Here is a 21625-nt window from a genome sequence, read left to right on the forward strand (position 1 = left end):
CTGTGTGTCCGTGTCAGGTTTTTTTTGTAAAACATATTTAGTACACTGGCTCTTGCAACCTCAACCTTAAAGTTGGGTGAGGGCAGGGTATACTAGGATTTTACCTCCTCAGTGGAAAGTACAGCTTAATTTTGTGCAGGAACTTTAATATACTGTGGTGGGATATATGCTAGTGGTAAAGCACTCGCTTGATGCACGATAGTTTGGGATCAATCCCGATTGGTGGACTGTTTCTCATTCCAGCCAGTGCACCACAACTGGTATATCAAAGGCCGTGGTATTTGATATCCTGTCTGTGGGATGGTGCACATAAAAGATCTTGCTACTAATGGAAAAATGTAGTGGGTTTTCCCCTTTAACATCCAATAGCAGATGATTAATAAATCAATGTTCTCTAGTGGTGTTGTTAAACAAAACAAACTTTAACACACAAATAGGAACAGTAAATACCAAAAAGCCTTATCCACAAGATAAGAAGTTAACTCTGTTACTGGCAGTTAATCCCACAGAACTGACATTAAATCCCACCATACTACATCACTGAATTTAAATACAGACGGGGCGGAATTTGGCTCAGTCGGTTGAATGCTCGCTTGAGGTACTTACATTGCAAGATTGAACCACCTTGGTGGATCCATTCAACTGATTGGGGTTTTCTCGTTCCAACCAGTGGACCACAATTGGTCATAGGCCATGGTATGTGCTTTCCTGTCTGTGCAAAATGCATATAAAAGAACTCTTGCTGCATTAAGAAAATGTAGTGGGTTTCCTCTGATTATGTGTCAGAATTGCCAAATGTTTGACATCCAATAGCCGATGATTAATTAATGTACTCTAGTGGTGTCGTTAAACAAAACAAACTTTTTTTTCTTTTTTTTTAAATACAGACACAACTACTCTAGAAGTGAGTTCCTTTATTTTTTCCCCACAGTATACTGTGTATTATAGCTGCTGTAGGTTTATCCCCATCATTCCCATCACCAAGGCTTGAATACCAGTCATTATTTCTTTCACTCTTTATATCAATAACACAATTGACACAAATATACTTACATCATGAACACAATGTGGCAATAGAACAAATTTATTCAGAAGGCTAATCAGTTTGTGTTACATTTTTATACACATAAATAAGACATATTTATTTACATTATACATTATTACATGAGAATATTGCTATGCCAAAATTATGAAAAATAAATTTTACCAGTATTTTAGACATGACATGGTGGTTTTGCTATGCAAGAAAAATCATAATGCATTCATTAACTTTGCTTTAATTAAGTTACAAACTGATGCCAAAAAGTCATGTTTCACATCAACCACAATCATATTTTCTCCCCAGACCAACTCGCCTAAATGCAGAAAGCCAACTGTTGAAGGTTAACTGTTGGGCTAGGCAAATTGTAGTGCTAGATTAAACCAATGATAAAGTTGCTAGATTTAAATTGCTAAGAATCTATTTTGTACAAGTTGTGAAGGAAGGAAGGAAAATTTTATTTTGCATAAATTTGTTAAGTGTCTAGATGCAGAACGTAGCCCAGTGGTAAAACACTCACTTGATGCAGTCAGTCTAGGATCGATCTCTGCGAGTTGGCTCTTTGGGCCATTTCTCGTTCCAAAGATATATCAAAGGCATTGCTATGTGCTGTCCTGTCTATGGGATGGTGCATATAAAAAATCCCTTGCTACTAATGGAAAAATGTAATCGGGTTTACTCTCTGAGACTATATGTGAAAATTACCAAATGTTTGACATCCCGTAGCCGATGATTAATAAATCAGTGCTCTAGTGATATCGTTAAACAAATGTTCAACATTTTGTTAGTGTTAGACGAGATGGGTGGTGATATATGAGTGGTGGGTAGCCCTGCTTTGTACTCCCACATCTCAACAGAACCTTTTTTTCTATGGATTTATCTCATCTACATATGCCTAAACACATGAATATGACAATAAATTATTTTAATTGTTTATAAAAATGGACTAGAAAGATTAAAGGTAGCAACTTTGAAACATTTTATATTTTGGCAAATACTAATTTAGTATCCAAATTCACAAAATGGGAGATAAAAAGAAAAATATTCATGTTTAATCAATGTGTAGTTATATCCCCTTTATTGTATTTAAAAGGACCCAAGACCGCCATCTTAAGTTTTTTGGTGTGTACTAGTAAATAGAGAATAACTAGTTACCGGTATGACTTAGGATGCCTCCAGCATTTGAGCGAACATTTTGTGTACATCATTATCAAATTTTTCATGGTGATTTACCCATTTTTGACAGAGTTATGGCCCTTGAACTTAGGCCCTGTAAATATGTTGTATCCAGCATTTTTTACGGTGGGGGGGGGGGGGGGGGCGAGGGATCCAAAGCTACTTATATAAATAGAAAACAAGTTTTTGTATGAATAGATATTATTAATAAGCACTTTAAAATGAGGGTTTAGTAAAATTTCAAAAGTGGAGATCAAGATCTCCATTGATATGTGCCCAATGTTCTTATGTAGGTATCTCGGGCCGTATGAACCGGGGGGATGGGCGGGCACGTGCCCCCCTCACTTGTAAACGTTTTTTTTTTTTTTTAACACATTAATTTTTGCCATTGTAACCAAAATCTGATATAGAGTTTGTATCCGTCAGCGCCCAACCCCACTCCCAAAGTCGTTCCTACGGGCCTGTATTTCCTTATACCCAACACTTGAAAATACTGATTTTTAAACACAAAATAGTTGTATGTTGTAAACACATTTATTAGCAACAAAACATAAAAGTAGGTCATTTGCTAACTTTCACAGGTGATTTGATGTAATGAGCTTGTAGAGCTTGAGAAGTTACTCCAGTAATTACCATATTATACATCTCTTGTTATGACTGGTAAATGCTCAGCTTAGTAAAAGTATTGGAAAATGGTCTATTTATCTACAGTTAGAGAACTTATGGTCATACCATCATAGATAATGGAAGGCTTCACCTGTACCTCTATGTCGAAATCTGTTACAGGGATGAAAAAACTTCACCACCACTATGAAACCTTTTATCTAAGATCTTTTCATATGCAATTTCTGCATGCAGATCTCATTATAATTTAGTGAAATATAGACATTGTGAACTGAAAAGTCGGTCATTTCAAGCTAATGATGATGTCGTCATTTCTTTCGTTTGTAAGCCCAAACGTACTGAGCAGCTGATTCTTTTGTTTCATCAGCCAATTTTTCTTTCTTGGCTTTTCTATCCTGAAATGAAAAAAAAAAAAAAATATGTACGGTAATAAACCAAAATTTCAGTTAACTTAAAATAGCAATTACTATGTAAAAATAAATACATAATTTGAATTTTTTTAAAAAGAAAAAAAGTTATATAAACATGTAAGAACTTTTAACCATATAGTATTAACCTGTGCAAATAATATTCTTTGACTGAGTCTGTCTGACTTGGTAAAGTGTGCACAAAAATGCAACTTGCTATTGATAAAACTCTCCACCATGCTTCAGAAAAAAAATCGGCCTTTAAAATTCTCACTGCAACAAACTAGATAGACATGAAAAAGAGAAGTGAGCCCTCCTGTTCCACATTCAACCATTTGGTGACCAGACAAATTCAAGAGCCTAGTGGAAGGAAAGCATAAATGTCTTGGTACATAGAGGATACTCCTCTTGTGTCTTGTGATATCATAAATTATCAACGAGTGCTGATAAATTATGATATCACAAGGCACGAGGGGGATATTCTTTTTATCATCCATTATCATTTTTTTTCATTTGTGACCGTTGTAAACAATGTCAGTAATGTGGGTTGAATGTCAGCGGTCGACTCGTTAACTAGCAGAACGGCAGTGGCATGACGTCACTAATGGTATGTTTAGCGCTGAAACAAACACAGTGACATAACAAAACATTGTCTTGTGATTAAAATTTGACCAATCAAGATTATAAGATATCGCAAATTATTGTGCCAGCAATATCTCCTACAAAAGCTTTTAATGGATGATAAAAACTAGTATGAGTAACTGATAATCACCAATTGGTTACATGTTTTGCCTGCCACTTGTAACAATTAAAGTTCCTAATTAACATATCAGTGTGAGGTAAAATGCCTGAACTGTAGCATTGCAGTTGAAAATCTAAGGGCCAAATTTACAATGCTTAAAGGGACATTCCTGAGTTTTCTGCATTGCAAGATGTTTCGGACTAATAAAATATTTCATGATTAAACTTACATATTAAATATATTTTCTTGTTTAGAATATCAGTGTCTATATATTCAATGTGTTTCTGGTCGTTTTAATATTTGTAAGAAGCCCAAACTGGATTTTGTCTTCAAATATTTTCGTACGTACGAAAAAATCTTTTTTAGGAAATAAGATGAAATTTAACCTAGTACAAATATTAGAATGGATCAAAAACACGTTTAATATCAAGCCACTAATATTTTATGCAGAAAAATATATCTGATATGTAATTACAATCGCTAAAAATTCTCTGTTTGTCGAAAACATCTTAAAAATTGCAGCAAACTCAGGAATGTCCCTTTAAACACCTGCTTTTAAGAAAAGTGTTGTAAATTAGGCCCTACATGTTCAATTTTTAAAACCCACCATCAAATGTTTTTTGGTCTCCATTTTTTCACCAATAATTTTCAACTGTTTCTCTCTTTCTATTCTTTTTGTCAACTCCTTGTATCTCTTCTGTCTTTCTTCACCAAGTTGCTGCAAAAGATATAATTACATAACCAGTCGTATTAAAAGCATTATATCATAAACTTGGGTTCCTAGGTTACTAAGAAACAAACTAATGATTGTAAAATAGGTTTTTATTTTCATGTGTTAAGCCATTATAGAAACAAATCTAAATGAACATCGCTACCAGGAATTAAAATTTAATATATAGAGCTTCACAGGCCAAATGGCCGCCCGGAGTCAAAACTAAAGGTCCCCAGAATATTTGGCTACTGGCATTTTAAAAAAAAACCCAAATCATTTACCAAAATTAATAGGTTACATACTAATTTTAAAGTTAAAAAAAAGTTAATGACTTGATTAGATTGATGTTTAGTATAATGATTTAATTGTCTTTAAAAATATTAGCTATCAGAGATTGTATGCCCTAAGTTAAAACACACTAACATACAACCTAAATAACCCACAGCTATTTGTCCACCACTAACACAGGGCTATAGCCAGCAGATCTAACCATCTCTCAGTATCGCAATAAAACTCTGAATAAATATTTATTTTAGAACCTGAATAACCATTGAGAAAGCAGCTAGCAATATTTTCTCAAAAAACTTTCTCGGGACAATTTCAATATGGTTGCCAAACGCTGGCTTGGAGCAACATTATGACGTATCTTTTCTCCTCATTTACCAAATGACAAAGATTATTTTCTTTCAGTTACGCAAGACCACAGAGCCAGTATTCAACACTGTGTGAAATGGATAAAAGTTTGTAATGATAACCTTACTCATTTCTTCCCATTCACATAACTCGTTAGAGTAATCTACGCAGAGTTGAAATAGACCAGTGCTTGGTGTTTATACAATTGATTTCACCATTGTTTATGTGTTGCCTTCTAGGCCTTTCAGTCCTCTGGCTTAAAGTGTTCTTGTTGATGATGCAAGGCAAAGCTAAAGGTCAAAGGTGACTCATGCATTCACAGCTGGACTGGTATTGTTAACTTTAACAAGGTGGTGATTGGGCAAGGAACAATTTTAATCAAATAGTTTGAATACGTGAAAACAATTTTGTTCCTATTGACTGGAAACACTACACAAAATTATATAAATTGTGAATGCTAGAATCTAATCCATGTTGTCGGAAGAACTCTGGCGATGTGAGAGATTGTGCCCATGACAAGTGTGCTTAAACAGTTCAGCATGCCAAAAATTGCTCGTACCCATACTAACCTAACTGATGACACTGACAGGTTAAACATGCACACAGTCAAGTATATAATATATATTTAAATAATTTGAGAAAGCAATAATAATATTAATTACATAATATATTATACATAATTATATGTATATATTTGTATATAACCATTGGCTAAAACTAATATGGTACCTTTTTTATATTAAAAAGAAAAAAATATTAAACTGACAAATCAAATCAAAGTTCAATATTGGTCAATCACAGGTTTTCCATCAATAGATCTCATTTCAATCAAATTGAAAGCAACTAATTAACAAGTAATTAAAACCAAGATATCTCAAGACCTAGCTAAACACGGTTTTTGTTAACTCTGGTGAATCTTCTATAAAAGATTAAAAAAAAGGGAGGGGAAGCTACAGGAACAATGCAGGGTGAAATTTTAACTGGGGCTATTTTAACTCTGCAATAATACCAGAGTCAAACTCAGCTTTTAGTTTAACTGCTTTTACATTCTCATGTCTACAAGCAGAAAATTTAGGTAAAATCAGTGTTTTGACTCCACTATAGAGGTCATGGCAGTTTCTTTTTTACTTCCACTTCTGATAGCATATTAAATCTTTGTGAAAAATAATATCTATTTGATCAAGAAAAAAATACTGATATTAGGCACAAAAAAAAGTTTGTCTCTGGTGAGACCAAAGTTCCAGAATTGATACAGTGATGCTGCTTTTATTTTTATTTTATTTTTTAAAGCATGGATTGCACAAAAAGGGTGGGTACATTTGATAACGAAATAAGGAGCATATTTAAGTTGAAATCAGAATGAACATACTAGGTCATGCGCGATGGCATTTTGGCTCCAAATGCGGTTTTACATCATAGCAAGAAAAGTCCAGCAAAAATCTATTTCATACCACGGGAAATTAAAAAACAATGTTGATGTGTGAGGGTCAAAATCGACGCGCGCTGACCAGAGACCATAAATTTATTTTGTTTGGCCTTAAGGAGTACTGCTAGTATGCCATCAAGCAATTTTAAAATTCACTGACATCATAATCTAGAGACATTAATCTTCTTTGTTTTAATACGTTGTGTAGATGTTACACAGATTAAAATAGCCATGGTTACAGCTGTAAAAAAAATGGAGCCTGATCTTGGTACACTTCCTGTGTTCAAGTAACATGGGTTAGGCTAAATTTTAGCTCTGCAGTTTAGCTGTTCTCTGCCATGTAGCTGTTTAACCAGTGTAAAAAAAAACCTCGTACAGATGGGCCTATATATTAAATGTAAAAGATAATGTCAATGGACATCATAATAGTCATATTACCCAACTAATATGAAAGACATTACTCAATATTAGAAGTAGCAAACACATTTCCACAGAGAAATGAAAGTTTACCGAATTTTTGCATAACAACTTTAAACGCTGATTTTATCAATGCACCAGTCAAGGTTGATTACTTTTTCAAGTGATAAACGAATCAACTTCATGTTCACTAGCCACGCTTCAGGAGCAAGTTGAATGCTGTTATTAGTGTAATTTGTCAGATGAATGCAGTTATCATTCAGTCTGATCCTGGGGCATAAATCAGCAGGAAAGACCAAGTCCCCAGGTGGATGATAGTCGGAAGATTTACTACAACAAATGTTACAGCTGACACAAGAAATCTTTTAACAATATTTTTAAATGTAGAAATTTAACAAAACAGAAGTGATTTTTTAGATTTTGTGTTTTTTAAATCTCATTTCAAAAAGTGATTTAAGCACAAAACAATTGGTAGAGAGATTTCAGCCATTTACTTCACTTCAGCTTTAAATAGGATTTTTATTTAAAGTTACCCAAATACATGAAGTTGTTTATATTATTATACCTGGGGAAAACACTCCAAGAATAAGAGGCATTATATTGTGTTTTAATGTTAGGATGGACAAATCATTAAATAAATAAATAATATAAATTTATTGGTATCTAAAATGTTTTCCAGAACTATTAAGCAACAAATAAATTAATTGTGAAACCTGTCTAAACCAGACCCTGAATAAACCAGGAACATTAATACTGAGTCTGTATTTGAGTGCACTCAAAATTACTGTTTCAACAACTTCAGAATTGTATTTCAGACTTGTAAATTTGGACGAAAAAATACTAAATGAGTGACCTTTACCTTTTGAATTTAGAAGAAAAATGAAGATGAAATGTTTGCCTGAACTCCATTTTGATAATAAAAAATAAAGCATGCACCTTAATTGTTCTGTCAAAGACAAAAGACAGGTGAAAAACTTTTGGAATACTATTTTAATACTTTTCCGCACACTATTTCAATTGGGAAAATTCATAATTTATAAACATTTCAAACATTTGAGTGGATAAAATAGCAAAATATTATACATTTTAATTGGAGGTGTAGCAGAATTATTTTGCAGTTTTATTATTAATTTGTAAAGATAATTTGCTTTATGATTAGTGAAAATAGCTAAATTTATAAGTGCAATTCATTACTGCTGACTATTTTCAAGTTACCAGAAGTTATTTTTAACAAATGCAAACAAGTTGTAATTACAAGGGAAACTCGGGGAAATATCAATTTGTGAGGACACCCAAACGTGGCTTAACTACATGCTTAATGTGGATATGAATGGAAGAACTACTGATGAACATTAGATGATCAATTAAAGTAAAAAGTAAAGTTTGTTTTATTTAACGACTCCACTAGAGCACATTGATTTTTTATCTGATCATCGGCTATTTGACGTCAAACATATGGTCATTCTGACATTTTTTTTAGAGGAAACCCGCTGTCGCCACATAGGCTACTCTTTTATGACAGGCAGCAAAGGGATCTTTTATTTGCGCTTCCCACAGGCAGGATAGCATGAACCATGGCCTTTGTTGAACCAGTTATGGATCACCTACCCATTAAGCCTTGTGGAGCACTCACTCAGGGTTTGGAGTTGGTATCTGGATTAAAAATCCCATGCCTCGACTGGGATCCAAACCCAGTACCCACCAGCCTGTAGACTGATGGCCTAACCACGACGAGATGATCAACTAAGATGTAGGATCTTACAGGTACATAGCATGCGTCACCTTTCTTTAGACACAAAGTGGATTCACAATGGGTTAATTTTGTTTATGGAAATTGAATGTTTTTGTAGTAAACCATGCATTGATCTCAGTAGTGGATCTAAGGGGACCCAGGGCCCATAAATCTGTGAATCCAAGCAATTTGTTCAGGAACGTTTGTGGCTTTTGGCCACATGTCATTGGGGGGCCCCTAATGGACTTTCTGGATCTGCCACTGGATCTAAACTTTGTTTTTAAGCAAAAATGAACACATCCACACAAGCTAACCTCAACTGTATCATCATCAATCTGTGAAAAGAATTCCTTCTCTTTGAGCATTTTCCACGTTGGTCTGTTGTAAGATCGAGACAGTAAAGCGGGGTGAGTGTCAAAGTATTTGGCTGGATCAAACTCTTTCACTGAAAACAAAATAGCTTGTTATTAATTGTTTTAAGCCAAGTAAACTTTAATATATAATGAAGGAAAGAAATAAGAGATCACATAAATACTCAGGGCTAGCTCTGTGTCAGCAAAACATTTCATCAAATTATCTTTAAAAAATGCAAAACCCAGAGTTATTTCCTAACGAAACACAAATTATTATATGAAATTTTTTCACCAAATCGTCTTGATTGTTAAAGTTTGTTTTGTTTAATGACGCCACTAGAGCACATTGATTTATTAATCATCAGCTATTGGACGTCGTCTTGGTTGTGTTTGTCCATCTACAAAACTGACATTTATTATATTTGTTGTTTGTATGTAGTAAGAAGTCAGAGAGATTTTAGGTTTTCAATCAAAAATGGATTTTTATGAATTACATACAGAAAGTGAAAAACTTTAGTACACAGGTATATTTTTCCATTTTTAGGCTTAATAACAATTCTATAAGTTTCTGTGTTTTACCAAACCTTTTTACATATGTCAATTTGATATTACATGTACCTTCAGCTGTTGATGTAGTGATCGATTCAATTCGACATAACATATTTTGGTACGTAATAAAATTACATTATTAAATTAAAATGTTATTACAAACCTTCTTTTTCAGAGTCAACAAATATTGTGTGTTTATTTTTAGGTTTGTCTTCAGCATCAATCAAATGTAAGGTGGACTTTAATTTCTCAATTTTCTAAAAAATAAAAATAAATTCTCCAACAGTATTTAAACTAAATATAACAGTATCAAGAAGGGGTTTATTTGAGCAGGACCAGTGATGCAAACAATGCCTTTAGTGGAACATTATGACAATATTTAAAATATGGTTCTAAAAATACTAACATAACATTAAAACTAGAATATAAATCAGTCCACTTAAGTGCTGTACTAAGTAGTGGTTGCATTATCTACCATTACTTCCCTCCCCATCCATTCCATAATGCCACTCCCTCTAGAACATTGTATAATTGTCAATGACAATGTTTTCCAAAGTATATTCTTCCAAAAAAACGATTTCCAATTGTCAGACTTCAGCTTCGCCCGAATTCACATTTATTGGCATGGGGATGTGTAGTTGAAATACCTTCACTTGGTGAATACTAACGTAAATAGAACTTGTGAATTTAACTATCTAACACTTTTTATTATTTTTAGTTTTTTTAACCAGTATAAGTTATATTATGATTAAATAGTGGATGGTTTGGAAATTTTTTCAGAATTAAAAAGATTGACCTCAAATAAAAGAACAGAAAGGGAAGGAGCTGAACGAAGGAAAGAATATTTTATTTAATGATGCACGCACTCAACACATTTTAATGTCGGACATACGGTTAAGGACCACAGATAATGGGAGAGGAAACCTGCTACTGCCACACAATGGGCTACTCTTTCCGATTAGCAGCAAGGGGGCTTTTCTATGCAGCACCCCAAATACAGGACAGTACATACCACAGGCTTTGTTACACCAGTTGTGAAGCACTGGTTGGAACAGGAAATAGTCAAATGAGCCCACAATCCTAGACTGTCTGCACTTAATTTGAGCACTTTAAATACCAGTGGGAATGAAATGAAATAACTAAATGTGATACCCTGTGTTCTGTAGTTCTCTTAAAGTTAACGTATCGTAAGTCCTGTGATTCCATCATCTTTAGCTGGGTTTCTGTGAATTTAGGCTCTGTGGTCTCCTTCAGTTTGTGCACTCCATCCTGTAAATAGATATATATATATATACTCTATCAAAAAAGAAACGCATAGGTGATAGGGAAAGAAGAAAAGTTTTTGATTTTGCAAAATATCAGGTTTTTTGTACAATGTTGCTGAATGACCATGTTTGTTAATGTTCCTGGAATGGGACATGCCCAAATGCACCCTAAAACAAATTTAACACAAGTTGTGCGACACTTGCAGGAAATTGGCATGAAATGATCAGATTTTGGCGAATGCACGTGAAACTTGGTGAAAAGATTGGGGTAGTGATGGGTATTTAAAGCTGCAATGCTTGCAATGATGCCTCATTTCCATTTCGACGTAGACAAGTTACAAGATGCCAAGACTAAGCCTGCCGAATCGAAACATTGCAATAGGCTGCCTCCAGTTAGGTGAATCGCAGTCAGCAGTCGCACGCCACACTCCACATGAACGTCCATCAGAGCACCATTTCACGTCTCTGGGACAGGTACCAGCAGTTTCAAACATCTGAAGCCCGGTCCAGAAGTGGAAGACCTCGCATAACTGCAGCACAAGATCGCTACATCCGGGTTCTGCACTTGCTTCACAGAACTGCCACAGCAACGAACACTGCTGGATGCATACTTGGTTTGAGAAGGGTGTCTGCACAAACCATTCGGGAATTGACTTTGAGAAGCTGGTTTACGGGCTAGGAGACCGTATGTTGGCCCAGTCCTGTGATGTCAACATCGACATTTACGTGTTCGCTGGTGTATGAATGTACAGGGGTGGAACTTGGGAAACTGGTGGTGAGTATGGTTCAGTGATGAGTGACGTTTCCTTCTACAGCAACGTGATGGACGACAACATGTTTACAGATGCCGCAATGAACGTTTTGCCAACAACTGCATCGCCCAAATTGACAGATTTGGTGGAGGGTGTGTCATGATGTGGGAAACCATCTAATACAATGGCAGAAGTGAACTTGTGTTTGTACAAGGCAACCTTTCAGCAGGATAATGCCAGACCACATATGGCACTTGTAACAATGGATTTCCTACAGAATGAGAACATCAATGTGCTGCAATGGCCATCAAGATTGCCAAGTCTCAACCACACTGAACACCTATGGGACGAACCGAACAGACATGTACGCCAGCGTGACCTGGAGCCTCTGACGCTTCCACAACTGTCATATGCACTGCAGGAAGAATGGGGTAGGATTCCATGTGCCTGGATTCAGACACTCATTCAGTCTATGCCAAGGAGATGTCGCGCAGTGATTGCTCCTGCTGGTGGCCACACAAGGTACTGATTTCAGTGCCCTCATGCGACACTGTTTGGTGACGAAAACGCCTAACGTCAGTCCATAGCAAGAACAATGTCACATACTCATGTCAAATTTTACTGTGATACGATCATAAATAACAAAATTATGCCACTTTTATTAAAGAGATAATTCCAGGAATATTTCGCCTATATATGTATTACATACATATTCAATCTTACTATAGAACATGTAAATGGGGAATTTATTTTTTTATTTTTACTGGCATTAACGCTTTTTTATTAGTGACATCATGTCTGATTTACAAAGTCACACCGTATTTCGAACATTACACAAGAATGGCACAATGTATGATTCTTAAAATTAAAGAGACATACCCTAGTTTTTAAACACTAACGCATACTTTTGACTATTATAAGCATTTTTGGTAACTTAAATCATACTTTACTTAGATTTTATTATTTAGATTACCAATTTCCATACATTCGAAGTGTTTTTGGTCATCTTGGTGTTTTTAATATCACAAAATGCATTTCTCATATTTTTTCAAACGCACGTGCATCTGAGAATTAACAGTTATAAAGTCGAGTTTTAGTCTATTTTTAGAGGGTATTTCACGATTTGAAAGTCACATACTCATGTTTCACTCAATTGTAACTTTATCCAAATGTGTTACAGTTTTGTAGATTAACTAAACTTAGTGTTTATTTTCACGGGTTGAAACTAGGGTCAGTCCCTTTAAGTAAATCTATGAAAGGAGGATTGATTAGTAGATTTAACAAAGTGTAGTTATGACAGTAAATTAAAAATGGGTTTTGTAAAAAATTAAAGAAGGTATGTAATAAATGCAGAACTTCACATACATTGTTTTCGCTTCCGATTTATTGCACTTGTTTATTTTGTGCAAGAACAACCAGTCTATTGTAGCAGCCGAGTGGTATATATTCTTGCACAAAATAAATTGGTGCAATAAATAAGAAGCGAAAACAATGTAAGTGAAGTTCTGTATAGGGGTGGGGAAAAATAACATTGTCAATCATTCCAACGTGATGTCATAACAATAACGTGAAACAATAAACATGAATTTAGTTTTTTCAATCACATCAAGGAAAACCCCCCACAAATTGTATATATTTTACATAATGGAATAAATAATATAAAAAAAAGGAATAAAAGATATGAATTTTAACTCTCATATATGTACAAAAAGTATGAGTATTCAATACTGTGTCCTGAAAATTAATAAAAGACGACACCGGTGAAGCTTGAGCTAGCACATGTTTAGACAAAACGATTAATAACGTTATCACTGACTGGATGACATTTGACCTCTACTGGCTCTAGAGATACCAGTGTAGCTGTTCTGCTTACTCCCACTTGTAACAAAAAAGGTGGAAACCTTTTGTTAATTTTAATATCCTTTATAATTATTGGATACACTACATTGAACAGTCAACAATAAATACCTTTATAGATTATTTCAGTGTATGTTATGCTATTTCAAGCATTTTGTATTGCACAAAAGCCTTTTGCCTTGGACTTGAACACTCGACCCAACAGGGCTCCATAAACAGGTGTTGATTGTAGAATGGTGTTATTGTTAATGTCTGTTTAATCTCGTGACCAGCTCAACGACAAATGTCTAGCCTTGTGGCAGTGGATTGATACTACTGTAGGTCCGACTTCAGTGACGGGTGATATATACTTATGGCAGGCTTTAAAATCACAAACGTCTGAAGCACCAGCCATATCGACCACTATTTATTTATTATTTTAAATCATGCATAAGATACTGATGTCTGGACAGGCCGGTCGACTTGACAGATAGGAATTTGTTCCAATAATAGAAATGGATAGGTGCTTCGGACCAACAAGAATGACAAAAGTGGGACCAGCAAACATGTTTTTAAAAATAATTTTGGTCTCGGAAATCAAAAATCTGTCTTAGACTGGGAAAAAAAAAGGGCTTTTCCACACCTGTTCTGTATATATATTACATGACTTAACATTCTTACCTGCATATTTAGAATAGCAAGCTGTTAAAAGATAAAGAAATTTGGACAGTACCTGAAACTGTCAGTCCAAAACTAAGACACAAATATTTCATTGTCAAGAAACCTGGGTGTGGTTTGAAAGCTTTCATTGTTTTGTAAACTAAATGAATAGAATAGATGATTAACGACGCCATACATTGGTTATTTGGTGTGTTAACTAAATGAAGACCATACGAAAAGTGTTTTAAAAATACCCACCACTTTCTGCGTTTTAACCATGTTGAAGTAGAACTCATCGGGATTTCTGTTTAGTGCTTTTCGTTTCAATACTTTCAAAGTGTTTTGTTTCTTTTGATAATCTCTGGAAAGAAATTATTGTTAACATATCAATGAATAATATTGACATCATTGTTTGCTATAATGTGACAGACAAACAAACAATGTCCGATTCATCTTGTACTTATTTCATTTAATTATTTCAGGCATTTGCTGTTATTACCAACTGACCTACATGGCAGTATAGTTAACTGTCTTGTTACTATTTTTAAAAACATAGGCAATCTAGTAATTATTCTATCATTTAATATACACATGTACATGTAAGACTATATTCAATTTTCAAATGTCAAAGACAAAATAATTTTACATACTATTATAGACATATATACACACATGTATGTATGACTACCAACCCAAATTCAATCATTAAATTACTTACTCTGCACGAGCTTTGTAATCTTTTTTCTTCTGTAAGAAACCCAGATGTGCACGATCTTGAGGCTGAAAAAAACACAAGTGTTAAAATTTGATGTACAATAGTCATGATATAGTGTAAATGTGTATCTGAACTGAGTCACGGTTACATATTATTCATTATTACCGCAATGGTCACTCATAACGGGAGAAATAGTTTTCATATTTTGTTAGTGAGAAATATTCTGCATTGGTGTAATGAACAATACTATTGGATGATTTGACGCTTACAAACCAATGACCACATCGGTACTAAAAATGACATCATCATTCGACTCTCCATTTTCATTGTTAAATTTGTAATAAAATGTTATTTTAAAACAATTCATTATACTACCAGCTATTATAAAATTTATGTACCTCATCAAATTATTTCACTTGCAGACCTTGCCTTTTAAGGTGCGCGGGTGCGATCACGCTCGTACAGCGCACATAATTTCAGTCTGGCGAGTGTGAAAAATAATGCACGTTACACTTAACAAACAGCGCACGTAAAATACTTTTGTATATTGATTGCCACTATTTACCGTATGTAGCTGATAGAAAGATCTGTTTAATAATACCAGAAAAAAATGTTACGAGAACGGTAGCATCCATGCAAGATTTTAATACATGACTGGTACTTATCTTTGCTATATAAATTGGAAAACACAGATTTCATAGACATCTTCAAAGACGTACCAATCCGATCAAAACTTCTTTGCCTATTTAATTTATTATTAATTAGAATCAGTCCACTTTTGTAAGGTAATATATCACGTCTGATGAGAATAACTCATTTATGCTGTTCATGAATATAGTTATGACAAAAAGATAAAAGGGATTGAATTAAATAGTGGTTTCTGTAGCCTACACAAATGAACTCATTACGGAAATCAGCGAAGTCGGTAAAATTGTCTCAATTAGTTCATAACTGTTAGCCTACAAAGCTTACGTGAGGTCACGAAAATGGCAATTGTGTAACTTTATACTTTGTTTAAAGAAAGAAAGAAATGAAATTTAGACTGAATAATAAAAAGAAGGAAAAGAAATGATAATAGGTATGTAGGAATAAGCCTAGGTATTTAAAAAAAAAAACAAAAACTTCATTTAAATATTTGTATTTCAGCCAGAGGTTAATGAATATGCATGTATATTATTAAAATATGTATATATGTACACACTATAATAACAGTAATCAATTGTCATTTCCGACTATTTAATTTTTGTTTCGTTTGTTAGAAAGTCACCAACCATGTGACTGGAACATGATTTGATGCACAGTACTCTGTGGCATATTGACCAATCAGAGCGATCAAGGTCAGATTATTTTTACTCTTGGAATTTTGCACGCACTCACTGGTCTACTTGACAACTTATTACGCATTGATGATGGTGTCTAAAATTATGGGGTTTTTTATTATTTTTATTATGGCATTCCACGTTTGGAATAAAATCCTTTGTAATGACACATTTTTTCAGAGTTTGTATATTTTGTTATTAACAACAATGAGGCCGTTCTAGATCAATGACGTAATGCCATTAGAGCCGTTTGTAACTTGTAGTGGTAGGTCAAATGACGTGTTACAAAATGTTGAGGGAGGGAGACTGGTTGCATAATTGTTGAATTACAAATGCCACATGAATGTCAATGTCCCAACTAACACTATCAGTTGAAGTAATTGTAGGCCTACACTTCATGAGTTATTAAAATAAAAAATGTTTTAATAATATGAATCAGTAGTGCACACCTGAGATGCTTGGGTTGAACCACCACCTCCTCGGAACCAGTTTTTTTCCCCATCCCAACTATTCTAATCATGTTCGTTATACATAATAATGAAATTCAAGACAAGCTGATTCTTTGGCTGCACGTTCATCAAACCATCTAACACTGAACAGGTATATATATATATATATATATATATATATATATATATAATTCTGTGCATGAAATTATCTGAATAGTACATACTGTAATTAAAAAATCAAATGGTCTGCATCAGTGTATACATGTCATAATTATATTTCTATAGTACTACTCCTGAAACTTTTTAATAAACTATAACTCCATTCCTGAAAGGGAAAAGAAGTCAGACTACACTAATGAACCAAACAACATAAAACTAGAAGAAAACATTATTGGTTTATTGGTTAATTTTTGCAACATATTATGTTTCTGCATTTACATGTACCAATTACTTCATAAATTAATAAATGCTTGGTTTTCACTCGCCATAGCATTTTGATGAGTGCGATTTTTGAGGCGTGCGATTTTTCACTCACCTTTGTTTTTCAAAAGGCAAGGACTCCACTCGGGAACATAAATTTGATAATAATTGGTAACTAATTTATTATCCTCTATTTAATCCACACAAATATTTTAATTATGTAAATTATAACAAAGGCAAAGAAAATAAATGAAACTGCAGTTTAAGTATTCATTGATGCGAACACCTATTGGGGTTTTTTTTCTCACAAATTTACATCAAGATTTACTTGTGTGTAATCGTATTGTGTAATGTCCACAACCATTGTCTGTTGACACATGTGGTCTCACCTGACTGTGAAGTGTGACTGACAGCCTGGGATAGTCTACTTGTCTTTCAGCCTTAACTAGCATGTGTATTGAAATAGACATGTATTGTCAGTACGTTTTTATTCCTTTGGTTCAAGGACTTTATAAAAGTTAGAATAATTATAACAAGCTACAGATCTTTGCTTTCATACATGTTGAACATATGCCATTAAAAATCAATACTGTTTCTTGTTATCAGTTGCAAGATCGCTAATTGAACATTTGGTTTACAATATAATTATGTTTGAGGTGTCAGATAGATTATCATTATATGTAAATGTTTGTTCACGTCAGAAGACAGAAAATGTTGACATTGTTGTAGCCAAAATTTTAGACAATTCAAAATATTATTAGCCATTTTTCTTTTAATTTAGCCAATGGCTAATTTGGCTACTGGCAGCACAAGCCCTGAGATTATAAGTCAGCTCTTGACAAATACAGCCAATAGACACATGCCTTAGTAATGGCAGCAAACTCTGTAGACAATAGATCGAGTTCATGTTAAAATGAGATATATTAAAGAATCTTCAAAATATTTAATTCTATGAATAACAAGAATTAGTTGCGTAAATTCTAGTTAATTAAAAACAAATTCTGGATATTTGGCATTAATTTTGGAATTCCGATTTTTTTTTTTAATTGGTTGCCCTGTCTCTCTAAAATTTTCTCTGTTAATTTGAAAGAAAAAACCCCCTCTTCAATCATCTACTGTACCTATTTCATTAATCAATTTAATGTCCTTAAAACCTAAAAATGTTTTACTGTACATGCACTCAACAAAAAAGGGTATTTTTTCCCCAACACATGCACTTAAAAAGGTTTACTTTCATTGTTTACTAGACTGGATTGGTTTTATATTCATATTGTTTCTTTTTCAAATGATTGGAATATTATTATCAATATATTTGATTGCAAAATATAGAATATTCTTTCTAATTCAATCAGCCAGTAGAAAGGTTCTAGAAAGCTGTGCTAGAAAAACTGTCGGCATGAGTTCAACCTGTAACTCCCTTTCAATGGTTACCTAACCACTGAAAGGGTGGTACTAGGGTTAGCAGGGCTAGCCCTGGGTGATCAGAAACTTTCGACAAATCATCTATTTAAAATACAAAAATAGCAAAAAAGCAGATATTTTTTAATAAAATAACAATTATTACAAGAAATGTATTCGCCAAATTAAAATAAATTTCGACAATTGTTTTTAAAATTTGCAATTGGCGAACTTGGCAAGTGCCAGAGCTAGCCCTGGTTAGTTTTACTTTTACTTTTAAGGTTAGGCTTTAGTCTAGAGCTTTTGATATATAGAGGGGTATGGGTCAAACTTTGGAAGGACTTTCCGTGACACTGTCACTAACCCTAACTCTATTTATTATAAGTATTTATAATGGTCTTTATACGTGACAGTGCCAAAGGAAAGGCCTACCTTCAAATGTTTGCTCTAACTTAAGTTATTTCAATTTTCAACGACTCTCTGAACGAGTCGGTGACTTTCAATATCATGAATATGTACAAACCTGTGATCGTTCCTTGTGCGTCTTCTGTCTTGATTTGCTGGCATTTTTGTATGAAGACATAACTGACAATAAAATGAAATGGTCGTCTGTTATTACACTAAAATATATATATTTTTTTTGTTCAAATAAATAATATCACATGGCAAAATTAAAACAGGAAATCGATACCAAATGAAACTTTTGCCAGCAAGAGTTATACATGGGAAGTAACTCTATTAACTTCCTTGAAACGGTCTCTTGTCATACTTTAATAAATGTACAACTTTTAACAAACTTTTGTATTCAAAGTAATAACATACAATATAATATACTGAATTAATGAATGAATGAATGAATGAACGAACGAACGAACGAACGAACGAACGAACGAATGGACGAATGGACGAATGGACGAATGAATGAATGAATGTTTAACGACACATCAGCACACAAAAAACCCCACACATCGGCTAACGATGTCTGTCTGTTTTAGCGCATTAGCTTTTTCAGGCCCCTAGGAACCGGGGATGGGGTGCGGAAGTGGGGGGATGTATCCACCATTTGATGACGAAAATATACGTGGTTTTTTGCCGTACGCTGTATAAATACCAACAGAAATGTGGCATGTGCCTCCCTCCTCCACATTTTATGTTGTGTACTCCCCCCCCCCCCCCCCCCCCCCCCGCCTCCCAACTCCTCCACATACCATTCATATGGGCCTGCTTTTGTGATTTGTTCTGTACAAACTGATCTAAATAAAGAAATTATAAACGATGTAAAACGTAATTTTTTTTATTGTAACATTCTGCAGAACTGCTTATAGTGTAGACCTATTTATCAAACACATTTTAATCGATTGCTTTTTAAAGCATACAGTCGTGCATTCATGTGGGGGCGGACATAGCCCAGTGGTAAAGCGCTCGCCTGATGCGCGGTCGGTCTAGGGTCGATCCCAGCCAGTGGACCCATGGAGCTATTTATCGTTCCAGCTAGTGCACCACGACTGGTATATCAAATGTAGTGGTAGGTGTTATCCTGTCTGTGGGACGGTGCATATAAAGATCCCTTGCTACTAATGGAATAATGCAGCGGGTTTTCTCTCGACGACAATGTTAAAATTACCAAATGTTTGACATTCAAAAGCCGATGGTTAGTAAATCAATGTGCTAGTGTTGTCATCAAACAAAACAAGCTTTAACTTTTTGATGTATCATAGTATGCACACGCACGAACGCACGGGTGTATGGTTCATGTACGTTAGAAATGGATGAGATGCCCGTGGTTTGTAATCCCTACGCATATATATATATAAATATATAAATATATATATATATATATATATATATATATATATATATATATATATATATATATAACGGTTTTAAAAACTATATATATATAGGGTGAATATGGGGGGGGGGGAGGGATAGAATATAATACAAATATTAAGGTTAAGTATATTTAAAATTTTTGTGTATAAACGAAAATGTTTTGAAAACTAAAATTAAGTTTGAGTGGAATTTAAAAGATTCGATCTAGAACATTTCTGATACCAAATATATCTTTTCTCACCGGTTTCAGTTGATTACACTTCACCAAAATGTGGCAATGTTTATACACAAGGGGATGGCCCTTTTTTCAAAAACAATAAATGCATTAAATTATATGGCCGACTCGAGCACGACACAAGACCACTTCATTCTTACTGTACCGCCTGTAGAAGGACTACCACTGTCCATGAACTAGCTTGACAGAATGAAGCTTGTTCGCAACAGCACCGTTCCAATTATGTTCCCAAGTCGGAAATATATACTGGTTAATATGATCTTTAAAATAAGTGTATGGAACATCAACAATGGCATGGGGTAAATTCAAACTTTTCATTGCCCTTAAGGCCAACACAGATGGGTATCCCACAACATATAACATCCTTGTTGGATATGGATAAAAAGACACACTTTGGTATCAAGATCCCTACCTAGGAATTCTCCAGTTCCATGTATTGTAAACCTTGGAGATACAAAAGTGATTTTATAAAATTAAAATATATTTCGATGCACGTGAATCCTTAATTTCTTACAGGGCTTTAATGATTGCCCAAATTTCAGCAGTAAATATGAATGCTGAATAAGGCAATCGCATGGTAATTTCTGTATCTGATGGAAACAGAATTCCTAGCCCGTGATCCGTTCCTATAAACTGGAATGTAATCACGGTACATGTCTTGGAGTTCCATGAAATGTTGTTTATTAATAATTTCCCTTCTTTTTGTCTAGAAACCGCTCTGGATGTAAATGGTGATCTTTTTTTCTGGCCATTGCTCATTGTTGAAGAAATATGAAAATTATCGACATATAACGAGTAATCAACACCAGGTTTTGAACACTGGCTAATGCTGTTAATTATCACAGAAAATAGAGTAACAGACATGATTATACATATATACATGTACATACAATCTGCCAAAGTGCTGAACTGCTAGACTAGATACATATTTCT

At 34.3% G+C, this 21625-nt stretch overlaps 1 protein-coding gene across 1 annotated transcript; it reads right to left on the reverse strand.

Annotated features, from left to right (window-relative positions):
* Nucleotides 1-2733: 2733 nt before the first annotated feature.
* Nucleotides 2734-19325, reverse strand: LOC121371027 (probable U3 small nucleolar RNA-associated protein 11). The gene is made up of 8 exons (XM_041496642.1): nucleotides 19148-19325; nucleotides 15042-15103; nucleotides 14582-14684; nucleotides 10963-11079; nucleotides 9974-10067; nucleotides 9223-9353; nucleotides 4596-4706; nucleotides 2734-3234 (listed from the first exon to the last, which is right to left on the reverse strand). Exons 1-8 carry the CDS (start codon nucleotides 19205-19207, stop codon nucleotides 3148-3150), a joined length of 765 nt encoding a protein of 254 aa, XP_041352576.1. The 5' UTR covers nucleotides 19208-19325; the 3' UTR covers nucleotides 2734-3147.
* Between the last annotated feature and the right edge of the window lie 2300 nt (nucleotides 19326-21625).

Source organism: Gigantopelta aegis, chromosome 4, assembly GCF_016097555.1.
Source record: "Gigantopelta aegis isolate Gae_Host chromosome 4, Gae_host_genome, whole genome shotgun sequence".
Taxonomy (NCBI): Eukaryota; Metazoa; Mollusca; class Gastropoda; order Neomphalida; family Peltospiridae; genus Gigantopelta; species Gigantopelta aegis.

Bases quoted from the DNA above. Each gene is read 5' to 3' on its own strand.
- LOC121371027 (XM_041496642.1), bottom strand. From the start codon at position 19,207: ATGTCTTCATACAAAAATGCCAGCAAATCAAGACAGAAGACGCACAAG. The intron at 9,354-9,973 runs GTTTGTAATAAC...TTTTGTTTTCAG, and splicing joins TGTTGACTCTGAAAAAGAAG to TGAAAGAGTTTGATCCAGCC. The intron at 4,707-9,222 runs GTTAGCTTGTGT...TATCTTTTGCAG, and splicing joins TTGATGATGATACAGTTGAG to CAACTTGGTGAAGAAAGACA.